The sequence below is a fragment of the Malus domestica genome, chromosome 03, assembly GCF_042453785.1.
Source record: "Malus domestica chromosome 03, GDT2T_hap1".
NCBI lineage: Eukaryota > Viridiplantae > Streptophyta > Magnoliopsida > Rosales > Rosaceae > Malus > Malus domestica.
Window position 1 is genome coordinate 34,910,721 of NC_091663.1, and position 23,170 is coordinate 34,933,890.

Sequence of the window (23,170 nt, forward strand, 5' to 3'; positions counted from 1 at the left end):
TAGGCGTAACGGTTTTATCTCGAAATTCATTCACATCATGGGTAGTGGGTCACGTTAAAATGTATTGATTCACTACCTTCTATATTGTACGTCCTAGGGTTGGTTTCGTTGATGGACATAGATGAAGCTCAAATGAACTCAAAACCCAAACCCATAATACTGCACATCTGCCAAGGCCCACTTTCTAGGCCCAAGACACAAATCCATTAGCCGATTACCATATGTCACGTGCCGATCACGTGTCAACCTCCATAGCCCAGAAGTACAAAACTCTGCCCACTTCACCGACCTTTCAAATTTCAGAGTAGAAGAAAACAATGGTGTCTTTCCGCTTCCCCTTCTCGTTTTCTCAGCCCCCGAAGCGCACTCCCACCCACTCATTCTCCGCCACGTCACGCCCTTTCTATGCCGCCGCCGCCGTCACCATAGCTTCCGGGGTGGCCGTAGTCGCCGGGGTCGCTGCTGCCTCCCACAGCTCCACACAGCCATTTCTCCAGAACGCACTCAATTCCTTCTTTGCCAATCGCTCGCTGCCGCTTTGGGGATCGCTTTCTCTGACCGACGCACCGAGCTCGGTCGTCGATTCCAAGACCGGTGCTTCGTTTCCTTCCGTTCTTGCGGAGTCTCGGCGGCTTCTGGGAATTGGGTTGCGGAGAAAAAGAGTGATGGGCTTGAAGAACATCGATGTCTATTCATTTGGTATATCATTTCCCTATCTTGCATTTTTTATTTCATTATTTCCATTGCCGAATTTTCGAAATTGCAGTGTTTAAAGCTTACATTGCTAGCTCAGTGTAGAAAGAAGTCGAATTTTTGCTAGCTACTTCGTGTTCAGTTGGATTGATTAATTTTGTAATGGTTTGTAACGGAAGACTTAGTGGGATAAGGCCTGGTTTTTATTTTGTTTGGTTGGTTTTCGAAAAAGATTCGAAATTTTCAGGTAAAATGCTGTAGAAGTAGTATTATTTGGTGGATTTTTGCTAGTTACTTTGCATTGGTTTGGTTGGTTTCGGAAACAGAATCGAATTATTCGTATACAATGCTGTGGAAGTAGTGTAATCTGGTCAAAGTTGGATGATTGATGCATTCTACCTGTTGGTTATCTGAAATGCTAAGAAGATTGAAGCTTTGTAATTTCTTGGCCACTAAATTGACTAAAATTAAAAAAACATTGCCTAATATATCAGATGATATTTACTTTGGAACAAAAGCAGCGATGCTGCTAAGTTTACTATAACCTTGCTGGGTTTCATGTTGATTATACGTTTATAAAAAAAGGGGATTAGGAATTTGCTAATTATATTTTGGAACGAATAGTTTTTTCTGGGTTTTTTATGTTTTGCATGAATTAAATGGTACTTGAGGCAATGAGAAGTAATACTGCTAATAGTTAATTACTTTCGGTCAAAATTAACATGTCATGGCAATATCGATGTTGGTGACTTATTGTAGAGACCTGGTGCTTCACACGATTTGATTCCTCATATACATAATAATGTCTGTTTTCTTATTCCCGCTAATCTTGGGGCTCTTAGTGTTGAGAGTTGTCCCACATCGGTGAGGGACAAGGTTTGCTATGTGCTTATATGATCTTGGGCTACTCCCCATATTGCCAATTGGTTTTATGGTGGAACCCCAATTTCATCATGGTATCAGAGCGGATTGTCCTCGTGTGAAGCCAAACGGCCACACACGCTCCACGTCACCCAGTTGTTGTCCACGTGTAGGCTTGAAAATCCGCCACACGTGCGGGGGCGTGTTGAGAGTTGTCCCACATCGGTGAGGGACAAGGTTTGCTATGTGCTTATATGATCTTGGGTTACTCCCCATATTGCCAATTGGTTTTATGGTGGAACCTCAATTTCATCACTTAGCACAACGGTAGTCTTAAGTCCATGTTATCCATGTGGACTGCCTTTGCGGTACATTTCATTGCACTAGTTGTGTGCATCTGCAGGTGTTTATGCTGATTATAATGACATAAAGAATTTGCTTGGCGAGAAATATGGGAATTTGTCCGTTTTGGAACTCAAGGACAAGGAGTATAGTAATGATCTGCTGGAAGCTGATATATGTATGACAGTTAGGCTTCAAATAGTTTACGGCAGATTGAGCATTGGTTCTGTACGTAGTGCTTTTGAGGAGTCTGTGGGTAGCAGACTGCAGAAGTTTGGAGGATCCGATAACAAAGAATTGCTCAAAAGGTAAATCATTTTATTTTCAGCTTGCATTTGCTATTTTTGTCTTCACTTGATAAATTTTCTTGTTTTCTGTTTGTAAGACTTGATTTGCAGACTGTCACAATTTGCATTACAATTTTATCAACCTGATAGCCCGATTAATTGTAGGTTCACGTCCCAATTCAAAGACGAATATAAAATACCTAAGGGATCTATAATAGATCTCTCAAGGGAACGGGGCTATGTACTTCGCACAACAAGTAAGATTTTTCTCTTCACTTATGTTTCAGTTGAGCGGTAGGTCTCGGGTTCGAGACTTGGGAGCAGCCTCTTCATAAATGAGGGTAAGGCTAGCCGACATTCACCTCTCCCAGACCCTGCGTAAAGCGGGAGCCTTGTGCACTGGGTACGACTTATGTTTCAGTTCCTTCAAAGTATATCACAACAGATGATATTAATTTTCACTGATTCCTCATAACGGTTTGCAGCAAGTGTTTGCTCTAATTTTAGTTCGTAGATTTAAGATTATGTTTAACCTTAACGTATGTTAAACTCTGGCAGTTGACGGAAAGGAGGTGGGAAGCATAGAGAGCAAGCTCCTGTGCCGATCGCTTCTGGATTTGTATATAGGCGAGGAGCCATTTGATAAACAAGCCAAAGAAGATGTGAAGCTCAATGTGGCCTCTCTCCTTCAGAAGTAGATGGGAGACATCCAAATGAGTCAGATTTTGTGTACTTTTTTCCATTTCATGCTTAATCGTATTCAATTAAAACATCGTTCGCAAGAACAAAATTCAATCTTCATGAGAAAACAAATCCAAAATTTACATTTTACATAGTCTCTATGAATGATGTGTGGTTTGTTTGCTATGTGTAAAGCGCGTATAGCTCGATTATCTCTATTTCCAGGCAACCAACCATCAAGAAGTTCATGCTTCCAAGGCTCAACAACTCGATTTTATTTATAAAGGCGAGGAGAATCGGATTTAGGATTGGATTAAGTTGTTTAATCTTTTAATTAGTGCTAGTGAGTTTGGTTTATTCTTAAAATGCAGGTCAATTCAAGCATGCTGGACAAAATTACAAGTAATGATATGCATAAATAATAATTAAAAAAAGGGATAAATTTGCTGTTCATAATTTTGTACAGAAAAAGAATTTGAGTGCTTTGCTTCATAGTCAAGAAAAAAAGCTTTATCATATTTACACATCACCATCAGATGGCATCCCAAACTTACACTTTGTCAGCAATAACTAGGGTTACTGATCTTAAACAAATTTTTGTTCTTCGAGATAGCGTGCCGCCGGAGCTGCACCACCCTTTTCGGGATCAAAAATTTAGTACCGGTGCAACGGGGAATATTGTTGATTGTGAGACTTGTAGAGCAAGTAATTAGCAGAGTCACAGCATATGCTGCGGCAAATGTTATTCTAGTACTTGAGTTCAGAAATGTGGCTGGGACATGTGGTCAAGATTGATGGTAAGTTCCTCCTCCAAGCAGAGGAGGAGATTGGGCCATTACCGCTCCGCGAAGAATTCTGGGTTTATGTGACCGTCATGCAGAAATTGATGAAGAGTGGTTGTTAGTGGGTCTCTGTTGCCCTTGTGGTGCTAAGGCTGATTTCGGGTTTCCCGAACGATATCTGAGTCTGACCTTGTGAACCTCTTCCTTGTTGCAGGGGAAAACTCATGACTGTTGAGTTCTTCAACTGAGGAGATTGGTGATGACTATTGCATTGTATTAGAGCTTGTGAGGAAACTGGGGGGCTTTTCGGGACTTTGGCGGCAATAGCAGGTTGCTGCTTTTGCAACAGATGCGGGGTCTGCAGCTGAAACTGGAACATGTTCTGCTGTTGAGAATTTGATGACATGAAGTTGAGAGTTCTCGATGAATTGTCGAAAACAAGGGTCTTCTTCTGCCCAATACCTGATGAAGACTTCCCAGAAGCAGCTCTTGACCCATCTTCAGCGTTATTCGAACCACCATCGGTCTTCCCTTGGGATACTTGGTGGTGGTGATTCTTTTGCTGTGCAGCTTGAGGTGCTGGTGTGATTTTATACCCGTGCTGGGCCATATCTGGGAGGCTTTGAAATATTGCAGGATTTTGTTCCCTGGATGAAAAATTCAAGCATGTACCCGAGCCGTTGTTTCCAGTGACGGTGGAAAATGATATGCCAAATGCCTTAGATGGGATGAGCTCAACTCCACCCTTTAAGCCCTGCTGCTGTGATTGCTCAACACGGTTTCCATTGCCACCACCACCCATTGTCACATAAGGCATCAAGGTAAAGTTGACGGGTTGAAATGGAACCGAAAAAGTCTGCCCATAAACACTGTTCTGAGCATGAGCGGCAGCAGGAGATGCAGCATTCTCTACGTTCGCTTCGCCCTCGAGCTTGCATTGTTGAGGCGATGGTGAGACATGCTGCTTTTGTGAGGTAAAAAAACTGTTGCTACTAAATTGTGCTTCCCTCAGTTTATGGGACTCATGTTGCCTGTGAGAAGGCGATGAAGCGTTTGCGTTTTGATGAGATGGTTGGACTTGATGCTGAACATAGGAAGGGTGGAACATTTGATTTGAATAGAAAGGCGTGTTAAATACAGGCAATACTTGAGCAGGGTTTCCTCTTCCAAACACTGGTGTTGTTCCTATATGAGTTGAAACAGGGAATTGATAGCCATTAAAGTTCACTAAAGAACTCTCCAGAGGTCTAGCAGATGAATGACTAGAGAGTGCTGCATTGTTTGTTGATTGCGCATATTTCAACGGGACGAATTGATTACTGGTTGGTGTAACTGCTGTTTGATCCTCAACCGCGAAAGTATGTCCATGCTACAATTAAGAAAGAACGGTGATAAATTTTCAAAACACTACTTGCGGATTTACATCCGCTCAACCGAAAATTGTAATGCAAATGGTGTAGAATACATACCATTTGACTACCAGGATACGATGGCTGAACTGAAAGCTGCATTTTATGTGATGTCTCTACGAAATTCGCAGCCTCGGAACTTCTTTCCTTTCCACTATGACTTAAAAACTTCGACGCAGCCTGCTCCTTTTTCTGCGAATGCTGAAGATTTGGACCTGATAAGCTTCCCGGCAATGGGATGTCTGGCTTGGTGCCACAAAGAGGAACAGAACCAGTTGCTGCCGGCCAGAAATCGCTTGTCTTTGCAACCTTCTGATGCAAGTAAATGTTGTGAGCAATGTGACGGTGGGTTGCGCATCTCTTCCGCTGCAGCTGAAACAGAAGGGAATCGGAAGGCTGCATTTTCGCACAGCAGCAAATTTCAGCCTTAAAAATTCAAGAAAACAAAAGAAAAAGGAAAGTTTTGGCGTAGCGAAAAGAATGGAAACCTGCAACGTCGCAGTGGATTTTTCTAGCACAACTTCCTCCGCAAATGTTTCCCCTTTCTCTTCGTTCTTGACCATAACTTCAATCTTCTGCATTAAAACCAGGGAAAAACAGTTATGAGTAACTAAAAACTAAAAACGAAATAGTTATCAAACGAGCCTTGAAGAATTCAACGGGTGAGTCTTCTTACCATATCTAAATCTTGGGTAGGAGGTGGAGAATCTGTCAAGTCGTCATCCTGCTCCACCGGCGGAGGAGCCTGGTCGAAAATCCGGCCCCAGCGCATCAGTAAAATGCAGATAAACAAGCATTACTCTAAAGGCAATTAAAAGCGAAAACCCGAGAAACCAGAACTCACCATCAGATCAAATTCAAACCTTTCCTCCTCTCCCTTCCTCTTAAGCTCCAACCCAGTTGAAATCCTGACCATTTCCGCCCATCAAAACAAAGAACTAATCAGATTTCGTTTTCGGGTTTACGGAATCAATCGGATATTTCAACGACGGATATCAATCGAACTAAAAAAGGAAACAGCAAAAGCAAAGATTCTTTGATGCTCACGCGTTTGTCCCTGTCGAATCTTCCCACGGAAACTCGGCTTCTGTGGCGATGCTGCTCTTTTCTTCCACGTATGGATTTCCGGCTTTCTCCTCGTGCGAGTCCATTGACCCTGATGCACCTTCAGAGCAAGCTTCAATCTTTTCCGGCCGGTCACTTTCTTCAACTTCAACTGCTTCAGCCACTGAGCCGCTTTGAACCGCCATTGAAGCACTTTCAGCATCCGGTTTCTTCTCCTCGGAGTCTGCAAAATACGAACAACGAAAGAGAAAAATCATTAGACTCAGACGTGGGCGTAGCCATATTGATTAGAGCGGATGCGCATCCTTATGTAGCTCAGTTCGTATACCCTCCCTGCAATTTAGATTGTTTTTAAAGTAGAACAGCGCTTGTATAAAAAATAAAATACAGGAAACAGTCACTAATACCAGTTCTACATTTAGCTTCGAAATTCGAAGTTTTCGAATTCTGGGTTTGCTTCATAAGGCCATAGAGAACCTCAGCGATCTCAATCTCAATGGCGTCTTCCTCTTCTACAGGCCCTGAAGATTTCGACGGGTTTGGAATCCGAATCTTGGGTCCATTTGGTTTCTGCAAAATATGAATTCATAAGCTCAAATCTCAAAGCTTTCCAAAAAAATCTTCAAATCATGATTTTGTTTTTTGAAAAACAGAGAACTAGCTGACCATCTTCTTCCTTGATGAAACATTTGAGAAAGAAAGCGACGCAGCCTTGAATCTCTGCTGCTGAAAACTCTGTTCTTCCTCCCCAACTCCTCCATAACTCCCAGAAGAGAAATTTTCATGCGACCTCTTTCCAGCAGCTGCAAAAAAGAAATCAAATTTATATACGAATTCCAAAAACAGAGCAAGAGAGTGCATTTGGACGTTGGTTTACCTGAGCGAGCTTTTCTGGGAACTGAAACTCCTATCATTTCACGGGCAGCTTTTAGCGGCGGCGTAACTTGGTGGTCGGAAAAACCCAAGCTCTTTTCTGTGCTCTCTTGATCTTGATCTCCTCCTCTGTACCTCCTCTGTTTTTTGCTCTGCTCTTTCACGATTCTCTTCTGTTTTTTGCTTGCTGCCATGGTTGGCCTTCTTGTTTCTCTGCTTCTCTCCATGATCATCAAAACTCACAGAATGGAAGACAGAATCTCTCTCTCTCTCTCTCTCTCTCTCTCTCTCTCTCTCTCTCTCTCTCTCTAACTATGCATACAGATACAAATATGCCCCATGCAGTGAGAATTGCACATATCATTCTATTTGATATCTTGTGGATTCGATGGTCACTCTTTTGCAATAATTAACTCGTTGATTGTATCATAAAAGAAACAAGATGGTAAAATGACGTGTTATAATATAGGGGTTTATAAATTTTATTTCTTGAAAAAAAAATTGAATTAAAACATTGTGTTACTTACATATTCATTTTATTCAATAAACCTTTGAACTATTATCTTTTTTTGGTACATTAATCCCTCTCGTCGTATTCAATGAAATTTCATCTATTTTGCCTTCGAATACTAGCACGTGATTTACTCTTTAAGGTAAAATTGTGCCAGTATTTGACAGTGGATAAAATCTCAAAAGTTAAAATCATCTAAGAGTAATAACTACGGGTGAGCATCATCATTACTTAAGCGTGGGGATCAAAAACCCTAATCAGTATCATAATTCTCTAATGGCTGCACACGTTTGTTCTTTCTTTATTTTAAACTAATCGCTTGGTCTTTCTTTTGTTTAATTAAATTGAAAGAAAAAAAAAAAAGCACTTAAACAAAAAGCATGCTTCTTTGGCTTTTCAGCACTTGTGTTTGACAGTTTGAGTACGCATTCTTCCAGGAAAAACTAAAGAAAGGAATCCACCCAACTTGCCCAATACTAGAAAAGTCATATTTTATTCCCTTTTCATTGTTTTTGTTTTTTCAAATAAAATAATGAGCAAAACAAACCTTTGTTTATTCCATAACAATACTTTTAATGTTTGTTAATCCTTAATTAATTGCATGCACATCTGACATCTCCCATAAATTTTATTGTTAAGTGATACGTGAAGTTAGTAAACCTCGAGGAATGAGTATGATTTTTATTTATATGTTTATAAACAACCAAGGAATATAAAAAATTCAGTATATTCACATTGATTTTCGGTATCTAATATTGTTGGTGTTTAATATTTCGTAATGTATTTATATATATAAAATTAGCACTACAAAATGGTGAAACATTAAATATCTCTAAAAATGCCTTCATTAACACGTGTTGAAATGCTATTGGTGGGAATCATCGGTTGTCAATTCTTAGATGATGTTTTGGGAACTTAGAAAAATTTATTTGAACCATGACCATATAAATAGACAAGCTCAGCATAAGAAGGCTAAGGAGAGTCCTGAAAAATGAGATTCTCTATCACCTCATTTATTGCACAATGTTTTATAATGTTAGCACGTGAATTGACGTTAAATTGTGAATTGATAGAGAGTTCATAAAGAGTTTCAATTAGAGAGAGTTTCAATTAGAGAGAGTTTCCTTAACATTTCACGCACACTATTGACATAATGCTAACTTACTAAACTAGTTTATGATTTGTTTGGAACTACTTTTAAAATAACTGAAAATACTTTTAAAGTGCTTACTGATGCTTCTTGCATGAAGTTTCCATGATTCACTTGCACTTATTTTTGGAGAATTAGTTTTAAAAAAAATTTACCAAAACATTTTCAATCATTTTAAAAATACTTCCAAACGAGCCTAATTATACTAAATTTATTGTAATTTGACTTAGCTATCCTCCACTTATTTTTTAACATATTAATATGCTTGTACAACTCAAAAATTATTATAAATTCTTTATTGGGAAAGAACATTGTATTTAGTGGGTTAAGACAAGATCATCCATCCTAGTGGCACTTTATTAGTAAAATAATATAAAATAACAACAAATATTTAATAATTAGATCCAAAGTGCAAGCTGTTTGGATCGACAAAAGTCATATTTTTGTGTGGAAAGAATTATTATTATTTGTTAATGTGGCAAGCATTTTGATGCTCCACATAGTACAAAAGCACTTTTGGAAACGGTAATGAGTTAAAAATAAGCACCCCACAGCTTCCAATTAAAAATTAGATAATTAAATAATTTTACCTAAAATAAATAAAATGAACTTTAACGAAAAACTCTTGTTATTGTTCACTTTAACGAAAAATCACATTTTTACACTAAAATGTCAATCATGGTACTATTCACTTTACCATTTATTTTGTACTTATCGTTAAAATTTAAAGTTTTCAAACTATTTTCATTAGTTTTCCTATAAATAAAAGGGATTTTTAAAGAAACATTCCCGGTACTGTTCATTTTTTGCGAAAAACCACATTTTTACCTTTCTTTGTACTATTCATTTACACATTTATTTATCATTTTTCATTAAAACTAAAAAAAAATTAGAACTTTTTATTAGTTTTTCCTAAATAAAAATCACACAGCTAGTCGAGAAGGTCGTCGTGGTCAAGGAAAGTTGTGCAATTTAATAATTAAAATATGAACATTTATTTATTTTTTAATTTAGTGGTGAATTCATGGTTGGCTTAGGGTTTGAAGAGACTGGATATACTATTTGTTTATGAGCTGAGATCGATAAGAACGCCGGACAAATGTTCAAACTTCAAACTCAAATGTTTATTTTGCAAAATTTTATGCATATTTTGCGTCTCGGCTTCCAAAAGAAGCATCAAACATGCAATTGCAACATTTTCAATTTGTTAATGGCATGAAGAAATAAATTTAATCAAAGTCACTTTCATCATTTGTTTTCCTTCTAGCGGTATCTAAACTGATTATTTCAATCTAAACTATTGAGAGGGGATTCAAAACTTAAGTGTAGAAGAAAAGACACATTGCTTTGATTAGACCTGTAAATAGATCGATTTTATTGAGTTTGGATCAGTTTTTACCTGACCTATTAAATTAAAAAGTTACTCAAAATCAACCCATTAAGCTAAGAGAACTTTAATGAAAAGGGCTTTGGACATGAGTCGGTAGGAAATATCATTCAGGTGGGTCACTCATTGCAAATGTAGCACTCATTAACATTTTTTTTTTATTATTTTACTTCCGAATACAAATACCCTAGCTTGACTTTGATTGCCCCTTTAACGATTATATGAGCAATGATTTATACACACTATTTATCTCATTTGCACACCTTAGTTCTTTCTGTTCGTTAATTTTTTTTAACTTTATTCAATTCCAAGTCAAAAACAAATATAAAGTACTCATACGGAGAAAAATAGTGTGTTGAAATCAGCTTCCGTGCGTTAAATTGCAACATATGAGTGGTTGTGAAAACATATCATGGTGAAACTGATTTTTTACTTTAGTGTATGTCGATGAAAGTGGGCCAAAAATAGGAGTTCTTTGGATTAAATATCTGGAAAGAAGCTTATGAGTTATGACGAATATGACTTGTGAGTTGTGAGTAGTCAAATAATTAAAAGCAAAGAAAACTTTATCTTATCTTTCTTTTGTATATGCATACAGTGAAAGGGACTCACTTGAACTGAAAAATGGGAGCAATCACCAATGCAACCCTTGTTGCCAAGGAAAAAGGCAATGGCCCTAAAATTTTCCAATGGCATGTTGAATTTGTTTAGAAAAGTAATGGATCGGAGAAGTCAAGCATCAACACTTGTAAAACATGAGTGTAGCGTAATTGAGAATACTTACTTGGATGTGCAGGCACACGAGAAGGGACAAGATTAAAAACAGGGTTATTCGAGGTAAAGTATGAGTGATCGCAATTGAAGATAAGATGAAAGAAAATCGGTTAAAATGGTTTTGACATGTAAATTGAAGACTTACAGATGCTCCGATTAGAATATGCGATTGTGAGAAAAAGACTCGAAGTAAAATAGGTGGAAAAAGACTCTTAAAAATGACATGAAATACTTTGAGCTAACGAAAGAATTGACAAAATATCGTTTCTAGATAGGGTTATATAGGAGAATATCTATATGACGGGACCAATCCACCAAATGCCTTTTCTTTCATCTTTTATGTATTGGAGGGTGGGGTAAGGCTGGATTGGGTTTGTGGGTTTCTAGGGTAGGGTCACATGACAATGAATCGAACGATGGGACAAATGCCATGTTATGACCGATGAATTGATTCTCCTAGATAAGCCAAGCTACACGTTGGTGCTACATGCTTTCCCTTTTTAGGGAAACTTCGGAAAGTTGACTAAGGTAGTTCTCAAACTGACATGAAATCGGATGAGACCAAAATATAGAGGTCTCATACCCTAAGTATGCCCCCTTACACAAGTTTTTCTCTTCCTTTTCATGAAAATCTACATTATTTTACGAGAATAATAACATCGGAAGTGAATATAAAGACTTCTGATTGAAATTTGAAAGCCTTGCAACTGAACATTGCATATATTTTCCAATGTCTGGTTATCTCAAAAAGGTGCTTTGTAAAGGTGGAGGGTATAAACAGCACTGCAAATTATTCGCACACGGAAGAGGAACACCTATAGAGGTTTCGACATAGAAGCTCAACCATTTACATCATCAGCGCATGAACAATCACTAAACCTTCAGCAATTCCTGAAACACAGTTTGTAATTTACGTTAAACTTCGAGATTTGATTCTGTAGTGGGCGAAAAAAATCACCGAATGACTTAGGTTAACATTAGAATCAGCATGCACAACAATTATGCTGTAGATAACGCAGATGTTCGCAAATGTAGTAGATAATCAAATGGAGGTACTACCTTCTCTTTTTGTTTGAATATGGCATCAAGTTTCTTCACATACTCATCCGTCAATTTCTGTGCAAAGGAAATAGGTAAACATTGTATCATCCAGTAACAGTTTAAACTCAAGTCAAGTTCAATGGTGCCAGAAATGACAAATTTCGAGAATATATCTTTCTACTGTAACCTTTGAAATGAAATTCCAATCAATCGTGAAACAAGAAATAGGTGCCAGATATAACTCGAACAGATGTCAAAGAAACCAATCAGTCAGTTGGTTTCTATGTCACCACGGAAACCACGATACCTAGTTTTGTTCGCATAAAAATAGTGAAGTATACAAAAGCTATAGATTACCTGCAAGTCAGTTGATAAGTCCTTGACATTATCTTCAGAGAGCTTTTTTCCCTTTAGAAAAAAAAAAAAAAAAAAAGGTTGGCAATCAGTAAAAGTAAAATGGTTGGGGGTGGGGTAAAGCAGATGCCAGGAAGTGAGAAAGAAAGGGAAGTTGTGGGGGTGGGCTTTAAGATTCAAACCTTCTCAAGTTTTTCAAGAGTTTTTAAAGCATCCCTTCTTATGTTCCTCAATGCCACCTACAAAAGCGGAGTAATAGGTATTTCAGAAGAACAAGATCAATTGCCTTAAAGTATAAATGAATGAAATACTAACGGTAGCAAAGACAGCATTTCTAAGATGCAGTGTATGCTATGTGCTTTTGCTTCAATATGGTGCCATGAGGAGAACAACGGAAAGGAAAGGGAGCTGGGGGTGGGGATCAGTTATTTAGTATATCAGTTTGTGTGATCTGGTTAAGCAATGTCCAACAGCCAAAACCACGAAAGTCTCAAAACATTAAACAATCAATCAGCCAAATATGCTACAGTAAGTCTGTACCTTTCCTTCTTCGGTCTGTTTTGCCACAATTTTTGACAATTCCTGCAATGAAAAATGAAAAAGAAAAAGGAAGCACTTGTTAAAGAACATGACTGATTATTAGCGTCATCAGAAACAGAATACTTACATATCCTTGATATATTTCATAATTTCCGTATCCTTGATTTATGATCACCAAGGTATAAACAATTTTCCCATCCAATAAAATCATCATACAAATTATTACATCCCAGTACATGTACGTTGGCCAATAAAATAGGAAGAGCTGAAAAGTCCTTAGGTCAGTTATATAATGAACTCGAAGATTAAAATGAGAACACACCTTCCTTCTGTCTGACGTAAGTTGAGGTAGAGTCAATCGAATTACTTCTCCATCATTATTTGGAGTCAAACTAAGATCAGAGCTAACGATGGCCTTCTCTATAGCCTTTAAGCTGAAAAAAAAGGATGCACCATTTAGAAAAAATGATTACTAATCGACATGATCAGTTGATATCAAATGCATTCTTCCAATAGAAGACACAGGCTCTTTACAGCTAAACAGCATCCATATTTCTTTTAGGTTATCAAAAGAAAAGGCAGTAAATTTCACTGGAACAATCACCAGCATATTTAATTTTACCATGCACGCCATCTACTTATTCTACATACATACAGAGAAAATCTTAAATAGCTCCTATCAGAGAAGTTCTTGCCCACTAGCTAGCGTTTTCAGCTGGGTCTTAAGTAAGTTTATAATGTGCCTTTCCTCCTCTCAATTTGGATAGATTTAGCAGTGGCTAGTCCAAAGCAGACATGTCTACTGCAAGGCTGTGAAATGCAGCATGGCACACTGATCTTATATTACTAGTTTCATACATTTACTTTATGAAATACCTGGATTTGTCATATGGCTGAACCAAGAAGGAACTTGCATCAGGGGAACTAATATTAGCAATGGTCTTCAAGCCAACTGGGCTTCCATAGTATTCAACCTAAAAAAGTATTGTGTTATAACTGATCTAAGAGGAAAAATAACACTGCTGCGTTCTCAATCTACACAAAAATGAATTGTAAAAGTAGCTAGACAACCCCCTAAGTTAATTCATACCTCAATCTTATCCAGCATGGCAGGGCTTGCCCTTCCTGTCCTAATAGAATTGAAATTGGATCGTACGGTTTCAAGAGTCTTGTCCATCCTTCCTTCCTGAAATACAACTAACATTCTCAATACAAGTTTGTTCTTCCTTACCCCACCAAAAAATCCAAAGAGCCTTAAATCCCTCCAACCTAATTTCATACTACATGTTTTAATGAAATCAAGCTTACAGTATCTTTCTTTATCAAAGACTTCTCTGCTTCTATTTCTTCGATAGTAGCAGCCCTTACAATTCCAGCTCTGGACATAAAAAAGACATTAGAAGGTAAATCAGCCCACTACACAACCAATAACTCATCACAATTCCCTTAACCATTGTGGCTGCGCTACGCAACCCAAATTCCCATTGCATTCTCAAATTGCGAGGATAACATCAACAAATATAAAGTCTCAAACAACAACTGACTCGTGTTGTTTTAAGTATATTGTTGTTATATGTTAAGCCAACAAATGCAATTCTAACCCAATTTACAAAATTACAAACAACAACAAGAAGAAGAACAAGAAGCCAGAGTATTAATTCTGCGGCACAAATAAAACTTGCCTCTTTTGGAACAATTGCTTCTTCACAACAATGGGATTGCCTGAAAACTTCGCAGCGCTGTCCTCAGACCTCACATAGCTAGCAGATGAGCTCCATGAGCACACCTTAACAGTTCTTGGCTGGCATTTCTTACAGGCCGGTCCTCCGCCAAAAGAATCTGCAAAATTCTCAAATTGTACAGCATTTAGCATGCTAAAACAAAACAAAACCGAATTACAAACTCAGCCCACTTAGTTACGGAGGATTACAGCACTGAATTCCAAAAGGGTACCTTGGAAATTCGAAAGCAAATAATAAAGTTCATCAATTTACAAGTAATAAGAATGCAATGAATATACATATACATATATCTGTATATTGACTAATGGGTTATGTACCTCGAATGGAAAGGAGGGTTTTGGGAGGGTTTTGCTTGGGCTGGAGGACGAAGCGTACAGGGGTTGCAGGAGAGAAGTGGGTCGCCATGAAAGCCGAGGACTTTTGTTCGGATTGAAGCTTTTGGGGCTGAGATATTTATCTCAGAAAACATATAACAGTGAAGTGGTGACTGTGATACAAGTACAAAATGGTCGGAGCCTGTGAAAGATGACAAGCAAGACCACTGAGGGGAGGAGAGGAGGCAACGTTCTCCGGGTGTGGATAAGAATTTTGGCCTTCGCTATTTTAATTTTGGGATTTGTTTGTATCCTCGGATTAGATAATCCAAAGACGGGATGGAGATATGCACTCGGGTTCTAATTTTCACGTATCTATTTTAAATTCTCACGCACTGCTATTTAATTAAATAAATCAAACGACAATAATGGTTAATATTGTATAAGAGAAAATAAAAGAAATGTGCTTTATCATTTTCTTAAGCACCTTATCCCTAATTTAAGGCATACACACAACACAAAGGTCCTATTGTAGTAGAAAACCTCTCTAGCATTCAAGACATGGTCCTACTATCATTATCCATCCAGTAGTGTCTTTCGTTACAAAAGAGTCTTTCACATATGGTTGGAGGGACACCAAAACACATGGGTTGGACCATTCACGTGTTGAGGCAGCATAACTTGCAATTTTCAACCAATGGTAGAGGTGTATCTCTAGTAGGTTGTATAGTCCGATCCTTTATATTTTGGTGCGACTCAACCTCTGAAATTCGAGTTTGATTTGGTTTCAAAGGATTGTAAAATTATGAACCCAAGTCGACTAAAGTGTATTTTAGTTAAATTGGGGACTAGATGACCTAATTTGTGGCAGATTGAGGCCCAAGACCATTGGACTGGTTAACCCAGATTTATTCAAATGGGAAGGATTGATTGCAACCTACCAAAACAAGAGTGAACAGATTTTTTGCATTATCATAAAATCTAGCCACATTTATTGCCTGGTAATACGATTCTTGTTTTTTTAATTTTGATAGGATATGATTTTGTACTTAAGAATCAAGACATGATATTTCTATACCAGAAGAATTACATCCAATAAAAGTCCTTTTGATTTAAGTTTTGCAATTATGATTGTGGAGATGAGATCTTTATGCAAGCTTATGGTAGATCTTTCACATTTGATTCTTTGAGCGAAACACGTTAAACTAAACATATGCGCGATTGAGTGTATGTCCCGTGAGAAGGTCACTAGTTTGCATGCGGTGTTTTTTATAAAAAAAAAAACTTGAAATTGCATTAGCATGGCTATTACACACACTACACTTCAAGGATGATTAAAAGGTTACTGCTAACATTTGAATAAGGAAGATGAGCTTGTTTGGTGCTAGCTAAGGTTCTTGATGATTTGTTTTCTTGAATGAAATTCTATGAGGGTTACATAGGGGGAAGCTAATGTTTTTCATGTTGCTACTTTTTCATGTTTTCTTTGTTTTGCTCAAGGACTAGCAAAAGCTAAGTGTATGGGTATTTGATAAGCTCATATTTATATATTTTACATCAAATTCACTTGTCTTTTCTTAGTTAGTTCCTTATATTTTTGAGCTATTTACTTCGTTTTTGTGTTTTGTGGGATATGTCAAGCAAAGAAAAGAAAAATAGCACAAGTGGGATTTTAAGTAACAAATTCATCAAAATTGCATGTGCAGATCAGCTAACTTTGAAAGCAAATTTCGAACAGCTCATAATGAATTAGAGAATGAGTCTTATATGCTTGGAATGCTACGGATGTCTATTTTCTGGAGCATTTAATATCATTTTTCTAGAATAAGTTATGACCATTTTAACACTGAAGGGTTCCCAAGAGGCTGACCAGTTTGTAACTGACAAGAAAGCATTGAAAGCAATAAATCCAATAAATCTAGCAGCCAAAACTGATGCAGCCAAGAACAAGTCAGCTGACACCTATTCAAATATCAGAGGAAATGGAAATAAAGATGAGGACTAAGTGGGAGTAATTGGCATAAAGGCTACCCAAAGAGTTACAATTGTTTTACCATTTCCTCTCACTTATTGCCATCAGTAAATGGCTGTTAGTAGGTGAGTTAAGGAGAAGAAAATGGGGCAGCAAGTTAAAAAGAACAAAAAGGCTGTAGGTTGCAGCGGAAAAAGAAGAGAAGGAAAAAAAATAGAAAAGAAAGAAAAAACAAGCCAGCTTTGCGGAAAGGAAGGAAAGAGGACAAGGCATCAGCGTTGGGGAAGGAAGGAAATGAAAGAGGAAATCTTGGCATTCTTTTCTTTCGGTTTTATCTTCTCAAACTCATGTCTTTCTTTTGGTTTTATTTAAGGATTATGTGTAACTAATTTTTAGTAGTTAGGGGCTGTTTTGAAGCCCCGAATATGATTGCAAGATTGTTATGACATTTCGTTTGAATTACTTTTATGAATTGATGAAAATTGGTTCACTACTTGTCACATTGATGAATTTTTTATGTGTTTTCTATGGATGTGTACTTAGTAACCATATCTAGGATTCTAATGCTATGAATATGTGTGTGTCTGCCCTTGTCGAATGAGGACCTACATATGTTCTAGAGTAGTACTTGTTAATAGCAATTAACATGTGAACTAATTTCTAGGATAAGTAAGACAACTCTAGTACTTATGATGCCTTGTGATGACTCAAACTCTTTTCGTTCTTAACGATTTCTACTTGTTAAATCTATGAACACGCCATTCTAGATTGCATGCTAGGGGCTAAGTTAAGTTGAAAACGTCATTCTCTTAACATATTACGTAAGAAAGAGTAATCGATTGAGTTCTAACATTGAGCCAACTTGAGCATCTTCATCCGGAAATAAAAGGAATTTGAATGAAATATAACATGTTTGCATGATTATTTGGTGGTGGATAGCAATTCCCCTAACTCGTTTTTCTTAATTTGTGAACTGCTTAAAATCTGTTTCTGTCCTGTTTTTGTTCGATTTAATTTAAATAGCAAATCAACTCCAAAAATCCAAAAAATTTGTGTGAGTGTAGCTCTGTGTGTCTAGTGTCTTTATATAAAATTTCGTAGACTTTAGATAAGTGTAAGTTGGTCTAACAATTATTTTTCGGTGGCTGGTCAGTAGAGACAGCAACCCAGTTTTTGTGACATTTTAAGTAGTTAAATAAAATAATCTTATACGGGAAATACCCTTATTTTCATATGTTACAATTGACAAATCTTAGTGTTAATAAGGAAAATCAATAGGACATTTGTGTGTTACTTTGTGGTGTGCTTTTAATCCTATCAGTTGGATAGTCCAACCTTTTATAGTTTGGTGCGTCTCAACCTCTGAAATTCGGGTTTGGTTTGGTTTCAAAGGATTGTAAAATTATGAACCCAAGTCGACTAAAGTGTATTCTAGTTAAATTGGGGACTAGATGACCTAATTTGTGGTAGATTGAGGACCAAAACCATTGGACTGGTTAACCCAGATTTATACAAATGGGAAGGATTGATTGCAACCTACCAAAACAAGAGTGAACAGATTTTTTGCATTATCATAAAATCTAGCCACATTTATTGCCTTGTAATACGATTCTTGTTTTTTTAATTTTGATAAGATATGATTTTGTACTTAAGAATCAAGATATGATCATTCTATACCAGAAGAATTGCTGGATCGGACGCGTCATATCAACGATCAAAGATTGCTTTCGTAATTACCATAATTTAATTACCACTTTTTGGTCAAGAATAATATTTGGATTTCATTTCCTCAATTTGCACCATTGAATTTTACCATATATAAATGCTCTTATAGGTGCTCTTCATCACAGTTGACTCCGAAATTCAGAGATATAATCTTTATATTTTACTGAATTTCTGTGGTCACAGATATCCGTGTTTTCTTAATATTTGATTAGCCATGGCTTTCGTGAAGGATTACTCACTGGTTTCTTCCGTGGTAATGGTGGTGGCTTTGTCTGGGGTGTGTTTTGGTGGTACTGTGTACAAGGTGGGTGACTCCCATGGGTGGACAGCCAAAGATGGTTTTAATTACAAGGAATGGGCAGCTAGCAAGACCTTTTATGTTGGAGACACCATCGGTAATAAGCAAATTTTTCCCCTTATTTTTCACCCTATTGTTTGATATGGATTTAACCAGGGTTTCTGATAAAGATTAATTAGGGTTGTGTTCTTTCCTGTGTGCAGTTATGTATGCTTGTGGTTTAATCTTATTGGATAAATGGGGCTATGATTGTTTGATATAGTCTTTACTTTGTCAGAAGATGTTCGATTTTGAACCTTGTGGGAGTAACTGTTAAATTAAATTCCATGATGTGAAACCCTATATCACTTGTTTGTAAAAAATAAAAAATAACTTTAAAATTTGAAGTTTGGTATTATGAGACTATTTCTAATATGTGAGGATAGGTAGGTTTTTTTTTTTCTAAAAAAAAAAAGGAATAGCGGATGGTTTTGTCACTGGTAGCTCACCCTTCAATGAAATAAATATCAACCTAACCAAGAACTAATTGATGTGTTCTCAATTTCGTATAATCCTCACTCATGAGTTTTTCGATACCATATTTGTTTCCTAAATAAAACACCTAAAAGTCCATTTTATTGTCAAAATTGCTTAAAACATTGTTTCGAAGAGAAAAAAAAAATCATAAACTCAACTTTTTTTTATTCACACTAGATAGGTTTTTTTTCTCTACATATTTTTATTTTCAAATGCTTCTCTCTAACGCCACATTTCTTTAGTGGCAGCGCAAATCAACTATCTTTACAGTGTGGTATTATTGCATGTGCAGTTTTTGAGTACAATGCCAAGGAGCATAATGTGGCACAAGTGACCCACGGAAATTTCAAGGCCTGCAACTCAACGGATGCAATCACCACCACCGCCTCCGGCAACGACAGTATAAAGTTGACGAAACCTGAACACTTGTTCTACATTTGCGGTGTCCCCGGTCACTGCCAGGCCGGCCAGAAGGTTGACATCAGAGTTGTTGCTTCATCATCAAGCCCTAATGCATCAAGTCCGATTCACACCCCACCACCCAGTTCTTCAAACCCTAATGCATCAAGTCCGAGTCACACCCCAGCTCCCAGTTCTTCAAACCCTAATGCATCAGTTTCACCTGCTCCTGTCTCATCCGAGAAGAGCAGTGCTCCATTTGTCCAGTCTTCTAATGGGCTACTTATACTTGCGATGATTATGGGGGTTCTTGCTTCTTTTTATTAATAGTGTAATTGGTTTTTGTTATTCATTTGTTTTATATAACGGAGCTTGGAGGTGGATGTTAGGTTAAGTTTCACAATGAATTATCAATAATTTGGTATAGAAATGTCGTTTCTGATAATTGAACTTAAGATATTCCACTTTCAAGTGAAAAATTAGTTGTTTTAATGTAATCAGAACATGGATTAATTTCTTTAATTATCCGTTAGAGATGTCGATAAAACTAAATTTAATCGTATTGTTGAGTAAGCCCTAATACCTAATTGTTCTGATGATGCCATGAAAGTAAGTCACTTGATATACAATAAGATGATTGCAGAAATTAGTACGTACGCATCCGTACACATTTCAGTACATGTACAGGTTGGCCAATGCAAGGGGAAGAGACAAAAAGCAAAACACCGTTTGGTGGTCATTTAGCTAATTTTTTTTTTTACAAGAAATGATAGAGTGGCATTTCATCAAACAATACAAACGAATATATAGGTGTCGATTGGGGACAATGCTTCTGGAACAAGACATTGATCTATAGTAAATATGCTTAAACAAACAACTTGATTGAATCTCTAAACGGCTACCACATGCACGAAAATTGTTGCCCCCAGCACAAATCTGTTACAAAGAAGATAAACGCAATAGATTCGTATCGGTGACTACAACTGATCAACGCCGAATTAAGGCCACACAAAGTCATCGCAACGGATTCTTTGACACGCATTGCAAAATTGCTTTTGCAGTTTTTATGTACGAAGCCAATAAGCAAGGTGTTATACAACTGGAAATAAAACATTTCAAAAAGTGCAAGACAAAACATCCAATGGTTACCCTTTCACTCTAGTAAAGGTCACGATGTGCGCATACATTTAAGGGAACTTTAACAAAAAAACTTCCGGTATTATTTATTTTAACGAAAAATCATATTTTTACATTAAAAAGTCAATCATGTGCTATTCACTTTACCCTTTATTTTGTCCTTATTGTTAAAACTCAAAGTTTTCAAGTTATTTTCATTAGTTTTCTTTACGTTTAAAGTTCTAGTCCATCACTTTTAAGTCCGAGCCCAATCCCTTCGAACCCAAGCCCAACTCACTCAGGTCCAAGCCTAGCCCCTCAAGCCACGATCCAAGCCCTACTCAAAGCCATTGCCCAAGCCCAAGCCCTTTCCCAAGCCACGGACCAAGGACAAGCCATACTCCAGCCCATCCTAGGGCGCATCCAAAGGGTACCTATCATGCAAGTTTTGATGGCTGTGGCGGTCCTTGCTTAAATTGCTTAAGATGAAGTTATGAAAAATACTTTCTTTCATTTAATTTTATTGAAATATTATTAATTTTGGTTTTAGTGTTAATATCTCCAACCCCATCATTATTTTGGTGTTTATTAATATTTTGTATGCTGTTTCATATATCAATAACAAAGTATCTCTGTATTTAATCTTAATTACTTTAATTAGATTAAGTTTGCTTATCCCTTTGATTTGATCTTCTCTTTTTCTTGTTTGTTGGGTTTGAGTATTGGACAATTTACTTTAGCAATTAGTCGCATTATACCGACGTCATTTCAATATGTGACAATAATGTAGATATTGTCTCATTATATCAATATCTGATAGTTTTCAATTTAATCTTGATGTGGCATAAACCATGTATCAAATATTGCATTGATACTGTCGATTTGATACAATAATTTTTTTTTTTTTTGAAAGAAAAGCATTGTATTGATTCGAAATAAACTCATGAGGAGCTAAAAATGTCTTGGAGGAGGAGATCCTAAATGAGAATAGGAGCTTCCTTAGTCCAAACTAAATTATTGCTACTAGTCAAACCAAACTTTGCAAGACGATGGCCAACCTCATTACATAAACGAGAAACATGAATAAAATTCAACCTAGAGAAGGAGGAGGCCACATGCAACACATCATCCACAATCAAACCTATTGCCAACGAGTCCGAATAGGTCCTATTGAGTGTTGCAGTGGCCTTCACATAATCACTCTCCACAAAGAGGAAGAAACTTCCTAAACAAATTAACATACCACCAAACATCTTGGCAAAAAAGAAACTTACCAAATACGCGTTTCAAACATGCTCACATAATGATGAGGCCTAAAAGCCCCTAAGACTTGACTGAGAAGTAAATATTACAATTTTAACGCCTTTGATAGTGATATTGTTGGGTACAAAAAGTGATTAGTTGTTGAAGGATGGTCCATGTAACCCATTTGTTTGGTGGAACACATTGTAATCTCTTGAAGAAAGATGGTGGAGTTTTGGGCCTTTAGGCAGTCCAATGAGAAAAAGATAACAAATTTGGAAATATAAAGAAATATCAAGGATGTGAAAGTTGAGGGCGACTCCAAGATGATTATAGCTGGGATTTTCGACCGTTGCAAGATCCTTGGAGGCTTAGAATTATTGTTGACGACATCAAATGGCTAGCGATTTCTTTTTATTCTAATCAGCGTGGCAACATGTTTTTAGAGAAGCAAACTTCTTCGCATGTGCTATTACTTCTGTTGGTTAAAATGTTGAAAACATTTGTATTGGGATAGGGTGCTTCCTGGTGAGGCACGCCAAACGTTTATATTTGATTGTATGGGTTCCGAGTGTTCTTGGGAATTCTCTTTATCTTAAGAAAGTTTATTACCTAGCAAAAAATAGAAAAAAGAAATTACTTTTTCGGCTACCAAAATGTCGAGAAAAGTACACTTTGAAGAGTGCATGATGTCATTTTGAAATGCTAGTAAAAACTTTTATAAATAACACAGTTTTTGTGGCATTTCGCAATGTTCTATGTGAGTTTGATTTTCGTATATGGAAATTGGGTTGCTTGAGTTTAATTTATGTAACACTAACATGTAACACTGAATTAATATATAAATCAAAATGACTGGGTTTGATTCAAGTTTACATTGGTGTTTTGAGTTTAATAGACTTAGCCCACTATACTCAAAACCTGAACTCATTCCTATACTATATGCCTCCAATATTTTGGTTCCATTATAAAATTAATTGACAATATGGAGAGTAACTCAAGTACTTAGGACATGCAAGGTCCCTCATTTCCCTGATGTGGGATTGATACTCTCAACACTTCCCCTCATGTGTGACAAATTTTCAAGCTTATTACG

At 37.0% G+C, this 23,170-nt stretch overlaps 4 protein-coding genes across 4 annotated transcripts; 2 read left to right on the plus strand and 2 right to left on the minus strand.

Annotated features, from left to right (window-relative positions):
- The first annotated feature begins 283 nt into the window (after nucleotides 1-283).
- On the plus strand, nucleotides 284-3,018 carry LOC103427399 (fatty-acid-binding protein 1). Its single transcript, XM_008365452.4, has 4 exons — nucleotides 284-699; nucleotides 1,958-2,204; nucleotides 2,349-2,440; nucleotides 2,742-3,018. Exons 1-4 carry the CDS (start codon nucleotides 318-320, stop codon nucleotides 2,879-2,881), a joined length of 861 nt encoding a protein of 286 aa, XP_008363674.3. The 5' UTR covers nucleotides 284-317; the 3' UTR covers nucleotides 2,882-3,018.
- A 242-nt stretch (nucleotides 3,019-3,260) lies between these two features.
- On the minus strand, nucleotides 3,261-7,331 carry LOC103432515 (protein TIME FOR COFFEE). Its single transcript, XM_029100349.2, has 9 exons — nucleotides 6,998-7,331; nucleotides 6,787-6,923; nucleotides 6,528-6,690; nucleotides 6,103-6,343; nucleotides 5,900-5,963; nucleotides 5,732-5,800; nucleotides 5,544-5,630; nucleotides 5,116-5,451; nucleotides 3,261-5,015 (listed from the first exon to the last, which is right to left on the minus strand). Exons 1-9 carry the CDS (start codon nucleotides 7,224-7,226, stop codon nucleotides 3,765-3,767), a joined length of 2,577 nt encoding a protein of 858 aa, XP_028956182.2. The 5' UTR covers nucleotides 7,227-7,331; the 3' UTR covers nucleotides 3,261-3,764.
- Nucleotides 7,332-11,481: 4,150 nt separating this feature from the next.
- On the minus strand, nucleotides 11,482-15,155 carry LOC114824062 (ribosome-recycling factor, chloroplastic-like). Its single transcript, XM_029100351.2, has 11 exons — nucleotides 14,810-15,155; nucleotides 14,433-14,589; nucleotides 14,059-14,128; nucleotides 13,841-13,936; nucleotides 13,627-13,724; nucleotides 13,073-13,184; nucleotides 12,751-12,792; nucleotides 12,393-12,449; nucleotides 12,214-12,264; nucleotides 11,875-11,931; nucleotides 11,482-11,706 (listed from the first exon to the last, which is right to left on the minus strand). The coding sequence occupies exons 1-11, from the start codon at nucleotides 14,895-14,897 to the stop codon at nucleotides 11,689-11,691; spliced, it is 846 nt and encodes a 281-aa protein (XP_028956184.1). The 5' UTR covers nucleotides 14,898-15,155; the 3' UTR covers nucleotides 11,482-11,688.
- A 3,192-nt stretch (nucleotides 15,156-18,347) lies between these two features.
- On the plus strand, nucleotides 18,348-20,161 carry LOC114824141 (mavicyanin-like). Its single transcript, XM_070818607.1, has 3 exons — nucleotides 18,348-18,507; nucleotides 18,687-18,898; nucleotides 19,610-20,161. The coding sequence occupies exons 2-3, from the start codon at nucleotides 18,718-18,720 to the stop codon at nucleotides 20,041-20,043; spliced, it is 615 nt and encodes a 204-aa protein (XP_070674708.1). The 5' UTR covers nucleotides 18,348-18,507; nucleotides 18,687-18,717; the 3' UTR covers nucleotides 20,044-20,161.
- The last annotated feature ends 3,009 nt before the right edge of the window (nucleotides 20,162-23,170 follow it).